Genomic DNA, 13158 nt, shown 5'->3' with positions numbered 1-13158 from the left:
GTGAGAAGAAGGGATGCCCTGGAGAAGGAGGAGCATCCAGCTTTCAGAAGGGGCTGTGGGACCTGACGTCTGCAGAGGAGCCTGCGAGAAGCAGACAGAAGACAGAGGAGACCAGGAGAGGCAGGTGGCAGGAAGGAGAAGGCGAGGACTTTGAAAAGGAGGGAGCGGCGAGGAGCGTCAGCGGCCGCTTTCGTGGTACAGCGGGTCCCCCTCCTACAACCCGCCACCGGGTGAATTTGCAGATGTGGAACCTGCAGATGCGGGATCCGCGGATACCGAGGGCCGCCTGCGGTGCTCGAGCGTCCTTGGATTTGGGTACCCGCCGGCGGGTCCCGGAGCCCAGCCCCCCAGAATACTGTCTTTATAATGTATCTATACATGTGAGGGGTTGGAGGACAGCATGTCATTACAGCTATGTTTCGTTTTCAAGACGCTTACCCATTCCACAGCCTGCTGGGAAAAACCTGGCCTGACCCTGCTTTCTGGATGGAAGCAGCTCTCTCAGGATGAGCTCCATCTGACCTGCTCCTCGTCTCCACTCGTCTGAGACTGGTGGCCAGCGTGCTGTGCAATTCTGTCCTCTAAAGTGACAGGCGTTTTGGGGCACCACTGGATGCAGCGCCCTGCCCTACGGCGCTGGGTGTTGGCTTACCTGGCGCTCTCAAAGGTGGCAGATGCTGTCTTTTCTACAGCCCCAAATCCAACTCCAACAGCAAGACCCTCTGAAACAGACATAAAAGAAAGAAAAAAGGGCAAGGGGTTAGGGACCACTTTTCTTTAATACGGGCATATGGTATTGAAGTCTGCTCAGAAGCCAAAACCAGGAGACTTCTGGGGGCTGGATTAGCTCTGTGGTCCATCAGGGCAATGGCCTGCCTACTTGGTGGGGGTACCCCTGAGATACCAGGGGGCCAGTCACATGGGTCATGCCCTTGGCTAAGCCCATGGTCTTTTCTGCATACTGTGCAGTTTCTCCACACGATTAGACTTGCTCGGCTGTTAAGAGAAGGCAATTTCTTGACTTTTGCCATAAGAAATCATAACGGTAGCATTTTGAGGCGGCACCATACAGGCTAAAAGAAGATCATGCTAAGGCTCCTCTCTGAAGTGGGTGAGCCACTCTGTTTGCAAATGCAAGTGAGGAAACTCCATGAAAAGAATCCATCTTACTTTTTTAAGTGTCATGGGATTTTTCCATGATGTACTGATTTTGCAACCTAGAAATGGGAGATTTTTGAGTCCCAGAGTTCATCTGAATTTGACTGTTTTAATCCTTTTTGTTCATTAAAAAATGCTTGCCAGGGAGTTCTCATTGTGGTGCAGTGGAAACGAATCCGACTAGTATCCATGAGGATGTGGGTTCGGTCCCTGGCCTTGTTCAGTGGGTCGGGGATCCAGCGTTGTTGTGAGCTGTGGTGTAGGTCACAGACGAGGCTCGGATCCCGTGTTGCTGTGGCTTTGGTGTAGGCCGGCGGCTGCGGCTCCAATTCAACCGCTAGTCTGGGAACCTCCATATGTGTGCAGCCCAAAAATGCAAAAAAAAGAAAAAAAATGCCCAAAAAAAGGGGGGGTTAATCCTCATCACTGTGTCAGGTAAGATTGTGTGAAGCTGCCAGTAACAGCAAATCCACACAGAGCCTTCCTAAACCAAGGGTCAGCAGGGGCCAGCCTACTGCCTATTTTTTTATGGCCTGTAAGCTAAGAAGGATTTTTAACATTTGTAAGTAGTCAAAAAAAAAAAAAAATCAAGGAAGAATATTTCATGACATGAAAATTTTATGAAATTCAAATTGAGTATCTGTAAATAATTTTATTGGTACACAGTCATGCTCATTTGCTGACAAATTGTCTGTGACTGGTTTTGTGTTACATCAGCAGAGATGAGCAGTAACAAGAGATCACATGGCCTAAAAACCTACAATATTTACTATCCAGCCCCATAAAAAAAAAGTTTGATGACCCCGCAACCTGACACATAGGGTTTTATTTTTAAATTTCTTCTTCTTTTTAGGGCCGCACTTGCAGCATATGTTCCCAGGCTAGGGGTTGAATCAGAGTGGCAGCTGCAGTCCACGCCACGGCCACGGCAACAGCAACACTGGATCTGAGCCGCATCTGCAACCTACGCCACAGCTTTCGGAAATGCCAGATCTTTAACCCACAGATTGAGGCCAGGGATCGAAACTGCATCCTACTTCTGGACACTATATTGGGTTCTTAACCCGCTGAGCCACAATAGGAACTCCCACATAGGCTTTTATCAGTTCATGCAATAAGAAGTCCAAGGTTGATATGGTTGCCTGATGTCATCACAGACAGTGGAAGATCCATCCTCAATGGCAGAGACCATTACAATTTGCTCTGAGATGCTGTGGCTATAGTGCAGCTTGAAGCTTGGGGGTGGGCAAAATAATCTTCCAAGTTCTCTCTCCAGGTGGAGTGAGCTGGCCAAGTTCACCAACCCCCTGTCTAGGATCAAATGTGGAAGAGCCATGCTCTGCAGTATCTGATGGAGAGCAAGAAGGGCCATGGGGGAAAAAAAAAAAAAAAAAAAAAGAACTGACCCAGTGGCCCGGGATCAGGGGGGTTGAAACACAATGTCAAGATACTTTCGGACATCCCTGGGGAAGTCCAACCCCATCCCAACAGGAAAGGGAATCAGCAGTACTGGTCAGAGTCAAGACCGAAGGCTTGGGGCCAGGAGGACCTTCCGTCATGAAGAGAGAAGTGGTCCACATTCAGCGAGTGAGGAGAGCTTGTCTTCTTTCGGGATTCGCTGCTTTTTTTCCCTTTTTTTTCCTTTTTTTTTTTTTTTTTTAAACGGCTGCACTTGTGGCATATGGAGGTTCCCAGGCTAGGGGTCGAATTGGAGCTGCAGCTGCTGGTCTACACCACAGCCACAGTAATGCAGGATCTGAACCACCCAAAGTGGCCCGGACAGTCAGCACTGCCAGAGCAGCCAGGCTTCTCAAAATCGAGGTTTTAAATTTGTATTTATTTTCATTTATTTTTAAGGTGCCAGGTATCTTTTTTTTTTTTCTTTTTTTATGGCCGCACCTGTGGTATATGGAAGGTCCCAGGCTGGGGTCAAATCTGAGCTGCAGCTGTGATCTACACCGTAACTTGAAGCAACACTGGATCCTTAACCTGCTGAGAAAGGCCAGGGATTGAACCTGCATCCTCATGGACACTAGGTTGGGTTCTTAACCTCCTGAGCCACCACGGGAACTCCAGATGTCAATCCTTAATAAAGCCTTCACTCACCACGCCTCTCCTCTAGAAGGACTCTAGTTTCCAAATTCGGCTTTGGATTCAAGATCTTAGTATCTCGGTGGCCTTTCTCTTGAGAAACGAGGGGCTGGTGGCCCTTTCTAGGCCATTCCCTGAGCCAGAAGCCTGGCACATGAACTAAAGGCAGGAACTGTCGCCTCCACCCTATGGGTCAGAGAGGAGCGGTGTTGGGGAGCTGGTCTGTGCACCACCTACATGGGCTCTGATGCTGAGGTTCCAGCTGCTCATTCTTTTATAGCTGCTTGTCCTTGTCTTTCTCTTGGAGAAATTCCCTCCAATGGTGGGCAGACACTACAGAAGCCACACCTCCAGGGAGGGGTTTGGATATAAGTTCGGGCCTCTCAGGTTTGCCTGACGCCTCGGACAAGCTTCAAAAAGAATGAGTGAGCTAGGTGAGGTGATGGATACTGCGGAGAGCTACATTTCAGGGTGAGCTGTGACGGATGTGTCTAAGGGTTTCAGGCATCCTTTCTTTTTTTTAAAAAAAATGATTTTCCATCATAGCTGGTTTACAATGTTCTGTCAATTTCCCGCTGTACAGCAAGGTGCAGGCAATCCTTTCCAGCAAGGAGGATGCAGTCTCTTTTCCTGCAGCCCTAGACTCTCAGGAGCTGTCCGTGGTCCTGAGAAGATAAAGTCAGCGGCCATCCGGGATGCCTCCACCTGGCCAGTCTCCTACCTTCGGGGAGCACAGCGCTGACAAGCCTGCCATTCTCAACCCAGTCTTGTCCCAGCACGGCCCAGACCATGATCCACTCCCTTCGGAAAGTGCAGGTCTCTGCGGCAAAGGTCTTTACCAGGCATGAAAAGCCAGGGAGCGACCCACGGGGGCTGGGGGGCGGAGGTTCTTGACATCAGAAGGGTAAATCCCTGCCTTGGAACAAATTTGCTTTTCTAAACCATAAACAACAGCTGGCGGCTCTTTTGTTAAAGATTTTGCTCTAATTAGTCATTTTAATGTAAATGATAGTGCAGCAAGGAACCACAGGGCCTACATTCATTAGCAAACTAACCCTTTCTCATCCTTTAGCCCCAGCACTTGACTTACATAATGCTCGCAACAGCTCTGTGCCAAATTAATTCAGGAGAGAAGGGGCCTGCCCAAAGGGACATAGAATCGAGGGGGCAGAGCCAGGCTTGAATCTCAGTCCCCGCCCCCCCCGCCCCCCACCACCCCAGTTTGCTGACAAGGGCTGTAGTTTTCTCCCAGGTGTGGGTGGCAAGGGCTGGCATCTGAATATCTGTATCCTGAAGAGGTTCGGAGCAAAGTCAAGGCATCCTGCCTCTGTTCCCGCCCCGTACCTTGGCCACGCCCACGGCGGGCACCACAACCCCCTGCCGGTGAATGCACACGCTGCCCTAGGAGGTGGCCAACTCAGTTTCCCCCTCCATTTAGGATAAAGGAGAGGAAGAAGAGGTAACGGAGGAAGAGAAGATAATTGCTACCGTCTCTGAAGGTGGAGGAATAACTGAGAGCTAAACTAATGAGAAAGCAAAACAAATGGGCCACACGGAAAGAACATAAATAAGCGAATTAAGGCAGCTACTGAAGATCAACAGATGGTGGAGAGAACCCGCTGGATGAAAGAGGAGCAGAGGAAAAAATGCCAACTGGCGTTCATACCCCAGGTGCTCCACCAAAAGTGCAAATTAGGGAGGTAATTAAGACGAGAATCTGAGGCGGTTGGAGTATTATTAGTGAGCCATGCCTCTTTTCACAGCTACTGCCATTAACTCAGGCGCAAAGAGGAGGAAAACAAACTTCCACATCTGGAGTTCTAAGCACCCCTCCCCACCCTGGGATGCAGGGGGAGGCAGAGTCCAGAGGACAGAATAAGAGAGCTTTGAGAATGAGCGCTGATCTGCCTGGTCCCGTCCTCTGAGGGCTTGGAAGGTGGGCGTGTCTGCCTCTCTCCATCTCCCATCCCTCCTGAATCTCCCTCTCTTGGTAAAAAAAAAAAAGAAAAAGAAAAAAGACGTTGCCCTGAGCTGTGGTGTAGGTTGCAGACGTGGCTCGGATCCCGAGTTGCTGTGGCTCTGGAGTAGGCTAGTGGCTACAGCTCTGATTCGACCCCTAGCCTGGGAACCTCCATATGCCGCGGGAGCGGCCCTAGAAAAGGCAAAAAAAAAAAAAAGAAAGAAAGAAAAAAGAAAGAAGGGTGATAATGCTTTGCTTGCAGGATGATGTATGCAGAACAGGGATTCTCCCTACTGAGGTTCTGTTGTGAGAGGTTGGCCTGAACAGTGTACGATGCGGAGCAGCCTCCCTGACCTCTATCTACCAGATGCCAGGAGCCCCTGCCCACAAGGGGTGCCAATCAAAAATGTCTCCTGGGGGAAAAATCACCCCCTCCCATTGAGGGGTACTTTCCCTAAAATTTTTAATCGATTCTAGAACACTCTTGGAGTTTAAGAAGGTGGTAGGAAAGTGAACCGTTCAAAACTAGTGTCTTAATAGCATATCACTTCTATGTAGAATCTAGAAGCAGACTCACAGACACAGAGGACAGACTTGTGGTTGCCAGGGCGGGGGGAGTGGGATGGATGGGGACACAGCATTATAAATCAACTATACCTTAATAATAAAAAAAAAAAGAGAGAGATGGATGAAAGTCCTATTGCGAAGGATGAAGGAGGTCAAAGAAGCAAAGAAGTGGGCAGATGGGTGAGGAAGCTACAAGTCAGGACTAAACCCACCAGGACGAAGCAACGGTATCTTTGAACCTAACCAGCACAAGCAGGAGGAATGCAGAGGAGTGAAAAAAGCTGTGAGCTGCGGAGCTGGGAGGATGGCCTTGGAACTTAATGTGCGCTGGCAACAAATTGATGACAGCTGGCTGGACAAGGCAGCTCCCAGCCAAGGAGCAGTAAAGATGATCCCATGAATCACCGCAAAACACTGGGCGAGTTTCAAGTCCGGCGTAAATGCCAAATATTAATAAAATATTCAACTCAGCCAGCAAGGTGCTCTACGCCCAGAGGCCTTCTTTTAATTAATGTCAGATGTGATCCATGACATTTCCAAGACAGATCGGAGCGGGCTCAGAGAATTCGCCCCTGCCCAGCCACCTCGCCCGCTTCTGGACGCCCGGAAAATCTGCTCCCGGGCCTGTCACATATAATCCTGTGTTTCTTCCTTTCTTTCCCTTCCTCTCTTCTTTCCTTCCTTCCTTCTTTCTTTCCTTCCTTCTCTCTCTGTCTTTCTTTTTTCTTTTAGGGCTGCACCTGTGGCATATAGAAGGTCCCGAGCAAGGGCTCCAATTGGAGCTGCCAGCCTACACCACAGCCACAGCAACACCAGATCTGAGCCACCAGATCCGTGGCCTACGCTGCAGCTAGTGGCCATGCCAGATCCCTAACCCACTGAGCAAGGCCAGGGACAGAACACACACCCTCATGGACAGTATGTCAGGTTCTTAACCCACCTGTGGTTCTTAAGAGGGAGCTGCAAATCAGAGGCGGGCTGTCTCTGCAGAGTGGAGAACTAAGAGCCACCCCACAGAGGACCCCCAACGGGGGTGCAGCGCTCTAAAAAGAAGGCTGAGATTTAAAAGTGCTTCGCTAATGAAACCTAAACGTTCTCACACAGCAAAGGAAACCAGCGAAATGAAAAGACGACCTACTGGATGGGAGAAGATAGTTGCAAGTGACAGGGCTCATAAGGGGTTAATATCCCAAATACGTAAATAGCTCATACAACTTAGTATCCAAAAACAAACAAACCACCTAATTAAAAAATGGGCAGAAGACTTGAACAGACGTTTTCCAAGGAAGATGTCAACAGGCACATGAAAAGATGCTCAACCTGGCTATAAGCATCAGATAGCAAAGCCTGGCCTTAAACAAGACCCGGAGGCCAGGGGTGTGCTGGTGTCAGAGGTCCCCCAAAGGAGTGGCATGTGCTGCCTTGACCTCATGTGCTTAGCCCCACTGCAGGCCCTCCCTCCATCCCTGGTCAAACAACCCTCCTCACTACAGACAGACAACCGGACGCCCGCCGAGGTCCAGCCTCCTCCTGTATGAGTTCATTATTTCCTCTTCATCACGTCTTGCTACAGCTCTTCCGACTTTTAGGACCCAGTTAGGCTGTGGCTTGTCTGGGATGAGGAAATAGGTCTTGACGCTCAGCAGATAAGGGTCTGGTCTTTCTAGGGGTTCTCTTCGTAGACTGAGGTTTTCGGATGGCTGCTGCGGGGGCGGGGGGGAGGTGGGGATGGTCATACCTGCATCTCCCAGGGGAGGCTGCAAGTGTGGAAAGGCTTCCGATGCGATTCAGATTTCCATCCCTGAACCCTCCTCCCTGTCTTCTTCCCATCTCTGAAAGGATAACCAAGGTTTGAGATCAATGTTTTCCAGATGGAGCTCCATGGAGCGTGAGTAACAGCTGGAACAAGGTTCTCCAAGCAAATGTTGGGTGGAGGCATCTGAAAATACTACTATGTAACCTTTGCTTTTTCTTTTCTTTTTTTTTTTTAACTAAATGAACCTTGATCTCATAGGGTCCAATCGAATGAGTTCTGGAAACGTTGAAAATCCAGAACCCACATTAACATTTTTTTCTTTGTCTTTTTAGGGCTGCACCTTGCTGCATATGGAAGTTCCCAGGCTAGGGGTCGAACTGGAGCTGCAGCCGCTCGCCTACACCACAGCCACAGCAATGCCAGATCTGAGCCGCATCTGCTACCTACATCACAGCTCACAGCCACACCAGACCCTTAACACACTGAGCAAGGCCAGGGATAGAACCCATGTCCTCAGGGATAGGTGGGTTTGTTAACTGCTGAGCCACGACGGGAACTCCTCCATATTAACATTTTAAAGGCTAATTCCCTGCAGTGAAGAAACCTGTACAACTTTGTTTCAAAAGTATTTGACAATCCAACCCTTTTAGTAGATAACACCTGTTAATGTGTTGCAGAAACCATGTTTTATGGGACTGGTTTTTCTGGAAAGAGTGCCTGGGAAGAATTCAAAATAATTAAGAGCTGTCTAAACTGGCTTCAAACCTGTCTCCCCTATCAGACCACTGCAGCCGAACAAAGGGAATGTCACTCATCTGTGAGTCTGACTCATTTATTCAGCCCACCAGGACTTATCGAGTGCTTATTTCACCGTTCCCAGGCATCTGCTCAGAGCTGTGGATGCTTTGAAATACGAGTGTTCTGGCCAAGGAAGCAGCACTCTGAGGACCAAGCAGCTTGGCTTGAGGGAGTCAGTGAGGGCTACGTGAGAAAAGTGATTTTTGAATTGGGACTTGGTGGAATTTTCCAGAACAGCAAGCTGGTGGTCAGTGCCCCGTGCAGCGAGGCAGCTCCCAGCACACCTGGTCCCACCCAGTCCTGTTCTCAAAGCCTGTCTCCCAGGAGCCCAGGTCACCTGACTAAGGTGGCTCTTTGTCAACTGTGTTCACTGCCTCCGCTCGCCCTGGCCTCTCTCATCGCCCTCAAGGATGGTTTGTTCTCTTTCTTCTGGATCCAGTGCTTCGCCATATGCTCTGAAGTTGGAGCCCAGTGGGGAGGCGCAGGGACACTAGCCGCAGGCCTCTTTCCCACAACACTCTCCCTCTGTCTTCACGTCTGTCTGAGCTTCCCCAGGGATCTGGCCCAGGAAGTTCCATGTGGCCGAGTGAGGGGCCGTCTTCATGGCTTTGGGGGAGGTAAGAGATAGAAAGTGGGGTCTCGCACCCTGTGATTCACACGAAGGAGAGATAGCACAGGGGGTGGTGCCTGTCGCGCTGCCCCCCAACCCCCCATTGTCAAGCCCTGGGTCTTCACGGGGTCAAAGCTGTGTTGGCGATGAAGCTCAAACTCTTCCGCACGTGCCCAGGGCAAAGGCATTTCTAGTTTAGAATGACGTACCCCCACCTCCCAATTCCCTTTGGTTTGTCCATAGTGCTAACTGAAGTGGACCCCCTTGGTGGGGAATCGTGGGTTGGTTCTAAGCCTGGGGTCACCAGCAGGGACGGCAGAGCTCTGCTTAGAGTTCCAGCCCTCGCGATCCCCCTTCGAGGCCCTGCTTTCCCCTAAGGCGGCCCCAGAGCCTGTCCCGTGAACAAGAAGAGGCTAAAGCGTCACCTACAAGACAGCCCATGGACCACTGGGGCTGGACACAGCGAGGAGGGAGCAGATGTGAGATGGCCGGATCCTGGGGGACAAGTCACCTGACTTAGGCTCCCAGATCGATTGTTTGGGTCTGATTCTGCATTTGCAGAAGGGGGATTACACACCTGCCATTTGTAGCCCAGGAATAAGAGGGGGAAAATGAGTCACGGCAGGGGTGGGAGGGAGGGGGCAGAGAGAATGTTCTGCAGACCCACCACACAAGGTCACCTGGCCCATGATGGTGGAGTCGGGTCTGTCTGACTGGGGGTACCCGCCACTGCCGTGCAGCTCTGGGGAACTGGGCTGGCCAGGGCCAGGGTACTTTCCTTTCACGATGAATCATCGGCAACATTCCCCTGCAGCCACAAACTTTTTAAAGCAGGTCAATCACAAGCTGGCTATTTTTCAAGGGGGTAATGACATATTTGTCAGTTTTATCTTTATCTCTGTGTTCTTAGGCTCCTCCAAAGAGATTTTTTTTTTCCCCCTCTTTCGTCCTACAAAGGATAGTCTGACTCAGAACTCGGCCCAGTGCTGGTAGCGAGATAACAAGGAATTTTTCATTAGCCTCTAGAGCCCAGACAGCACAACAGCTGTCAGCCCGCACAGCCTTCTCCAGAGCTGGCAGCCAGAGGGTGGACAGGCCTCACCCAGCCGCTGGGAGCTCGCTCCTCTTGGCAAAAGAGGCCACAAGGTCTTGTGGCGGGATATGAGATGTAAATTTAGGAACGAGGAAGGTGCCGAGTGGTCTCAGATCATTTATCAGCGGAGTGTCCTTCTGTGAATTCTCCCAGGGTCCCAGTGGCCTCATTGCTAGACCAGGGCAGGTAGTATAATCCTTGCTCCACAAGGTTGAGGTGAAGGTCAAGGGAGAGGGTGTTGTGGAAGGTTTCCCCAACTATAAGGCACCATGAGATGCAGGCTGCAGCCACCACCCCTCATGCAAAGATGGAAAGACAATTCATTAGCCTTAAAGGAACTGTAGCCCAACGGGGGTCTAATCACAGCCCTGCCCATCACTGGGCGGAAGAAAACCTAGTCACTGAGGCCTCTTAAACAGGTTTCCTTGGGACCTTGGATGTTCACGGATCTGCTTCTCTTCTAGAAAGAGGCGTCAAGAAGTCACTCATTCCTTTTCAGTCACATTGACCTACAGCCAGAGATGCTGCCCCAGCCTGCATCCGCCCCAGACAGGCACCAGGTTTCGCCACCTGTGAAACGGGGGTGAAGATGCTCTTCCATTACCTTTACTGTCTGAAAGTAAAGATGGACCAATTAACACTCGGCAATGACAGACCCATGGCTTGGCCACGGGAGGGTCAGCCCTTGGCCTCCACGTGTGGAAGGATGAACTCAGGAAGGGCAGTGTCTGGGCTGTAGAGGTGACTGGACACACGGGCTGTCTGCCCTGTTCCTTCCATGAGGTTCAGAGTCAACAAACACTTCCCAAGAGTCTTCTACACTGAACTAAAAGCCAACAGAACATTTGACTGTCATTATTCTTATTGACGTGAAATGCGCATAACATAAAAGCCACCACTTGAAAGCATTTCAAAGTACCATTCAGAAGACTCCGTGCATTTACTGCGTTGTGCTGCCACGACTTCTATCTGGTTCTAAGACATTTTCATTACCCTGAAAGAAAACCCCACGTCCATCAAACGGTTGCTCTCGACGTCTGCTCCTCGCCCCCGCCCCTGACAAACACCAGGCTGCTTTTTGTGTCTATGCTTTTGCCTGGTCTGGATATTTCATATAAATGGGATCCTACAATACCAAAAAAAAAAAAAATACCTTTTGTGTCTAGCTTCTTTCACGGATGTTTTCGAGGTTCATCCGTGTTGCAGCACTTAGCACTTCTTTTTCTGGCTGAGTAATACCCCATTGTAGGGGTAGACAATGGATAAAACCACACTTTGTTTCCCCATCATCCCCTCATGGACAGTGGCTTGTTTCCCACCCTCTGGCTATTGTGATTTGTGCTAGACATTCAGGTTGGAGTGTCTGGATACCTCTTTTTTTCAGTTCTTGGGAGAATATGCTTAGAAGTGGAATTGTTGGGTCAGTGGCACCTTTTGAAAACACAGATCTCAGCATCATTTCCCTCTGCTGAAACCCCCCGGTGGTTTCCCTCCACGCTTCGGAAGGTGTGAAAATGGAAAGCTGCTCCACCCGGCCTTGCCTCTCTTCCCCATGCTCTCTCCAACTTCTCGCTTCCTGGACTTGGCCAACAGTCAGGCTTCCTCCAGCCTCAGGACATTTGCACCAGGGCTTCCTCCGGTTGTGGTCCTTCCTCTCTCCACTCCACCTGCCTAGTTAACATCTGCTTGTCTTTCAGACCTCGGTTTCCATATAACTTCCTCAGAGAAGCCTTCCTAAGCCCCTAGACGAGATCAGGCACGTCCACGCTGGGTTCTCGGGGCGCTTTCTACGTGTCCTTCACCACAATTTGACTCACAGGTTTACTGCAAATATCTCTCTTGCTGATTTGCTCAGTAAGTATTAATTCAGCATCTACCCTGGGCTGGAGACTGCTCTAGGCACTGGAGAGGCAGCAATGAACAAAAGAGTCCCCGCCCTTTTGAAGCCTCCTCCTCTTCTGTGGTGGAAGCAGAGAAGACAAGATGACAGAGAGACAGAATATAAGGTCAGGTAATGGTTAAGTGCCATAAAGAAAAGACATCCCGGACTAGGAAGAGTGTTCCACAGGGCGCTATTTTCAGTGGGCTCATCATCGGAGCCTCAGAGAAGAGGTGCCTCGGATAAGCATCCATCACCCCTGTGGACTGTAAGCTCTGGGTAGGGAGGGCCTGTTTCTGTTTCGATCACCAACACATAAGCCTCCAGCACCGGGGTGAATGCTTAGCATATAGTAGGACGAATGGATAAATGAAATGATCCTCCCCACGAGGAGCCCCAGTACACCCTGTCCCTGTGCCTCCCTGGGACCCCAGGGTGGCCTGGAAGAACGTCAGAGTCAGAGGGGAGTCTCCCAGCCACGGACCAAGAGCCCACCCCGCTCCAGGGCCGTGCACACATCTGAAGCAGGAACTGGGGTCAGCTCTCCACCCACCTCCAGACCCACCAACTCCTCGCTCCTTGCCCCTCCTAGTTCGGCACAATCACTGGTGCAGCCGGATCCTGGGCAGCCTCTGAGAGACGACCGTGTGACTGTCAGCAGGGCTCCTGCTTGGCTTCTGAATCGAATTTCTCAAATGCATTCCCCTTATTCCCTGGCCAGCCACCCTTCACTGCTCACCAGCCTCCCTAAATGGCCTGGAGTTCACACTACTGGCCAGTGGCTCTGATGGAGCAAACACCCCTTGATCCTAGGTGGTGGAGCGATCGCGAAGCCTGTAATAGTCAACAGCCCTTTGCCCTGCCCGGTACTCACCTTCCCCGACTGTCTCTCATCTGTGACACAGAAGAGCAGAGGCTCCTTGCCTTTCATTTACACACAACGGAATACACTATCCAGCCTTAAAAAGGAAAGCAATTCTGACACATGCTACAACATGGGTGAACCTTGAAGAGATTATGCTAAATGAAGTAATTCCATCACAAAAAGACAGATTTAGCGAGATGCCACTTACAGGAGGCATCGAGAGTAGTCAAGTTCAGAGTCAGCAAATAGAATGGGGAGTTGCGGGGGGAGGGGTGGGAGGAGGAGCGGGAAATGATGGCTTAAGGAGCACCTTTCAGTTTGGGAAAGTGGAAAAGTTCTGGAGGTGGACCGCAGTACTAGTGGCACCGCGATGTGAACGTC

At 50.5% G+C, this 13158-nt stretch overlaps 1 protein-coding gene across 3 annotated transcripts in view; it reads right to left on the bottom strand.

The window, feature by feature from the left end:
* The window catches only part of SLC39A11 (solute carrier family 39 member 11), a 369112-nt gene that overhangs the window by 74494 nt on the left and 281460 nt on the right, over window positions 1-13158 (bottom strand). For all 3 annotated transcript variants that reach the window (XM_047758793.1, XM_047758794.1, XM_047758795.1), the window contains one exon: window positions 653-722. In XM_047758793.1, coding sequence (XP_047614749.1) covers window positions 653-722 — 70 coding nt within the window. The remainder of the gene's footprint in view (window positions 1-652; window positions 723-13158) is intronic.

Source organism: Phacochoerus africanus, chromosome 14 (genome assembly GCF_016906955.1).
Source record: "Phacochoerus africanus isolate WHEZ1 chromosome 14, ROS_Pafr_v1, whole genome shotgun sequence".
Lineage (NCBI taxonomy): Eukaryota > Metazoa > Chordata > Mammalia > Artiodactyla > Suidae > Phacochoerus > Phacochoerus africanus.
This window is presented reverse-complemented; position numbering and strand designations above follow the sequence as displayed.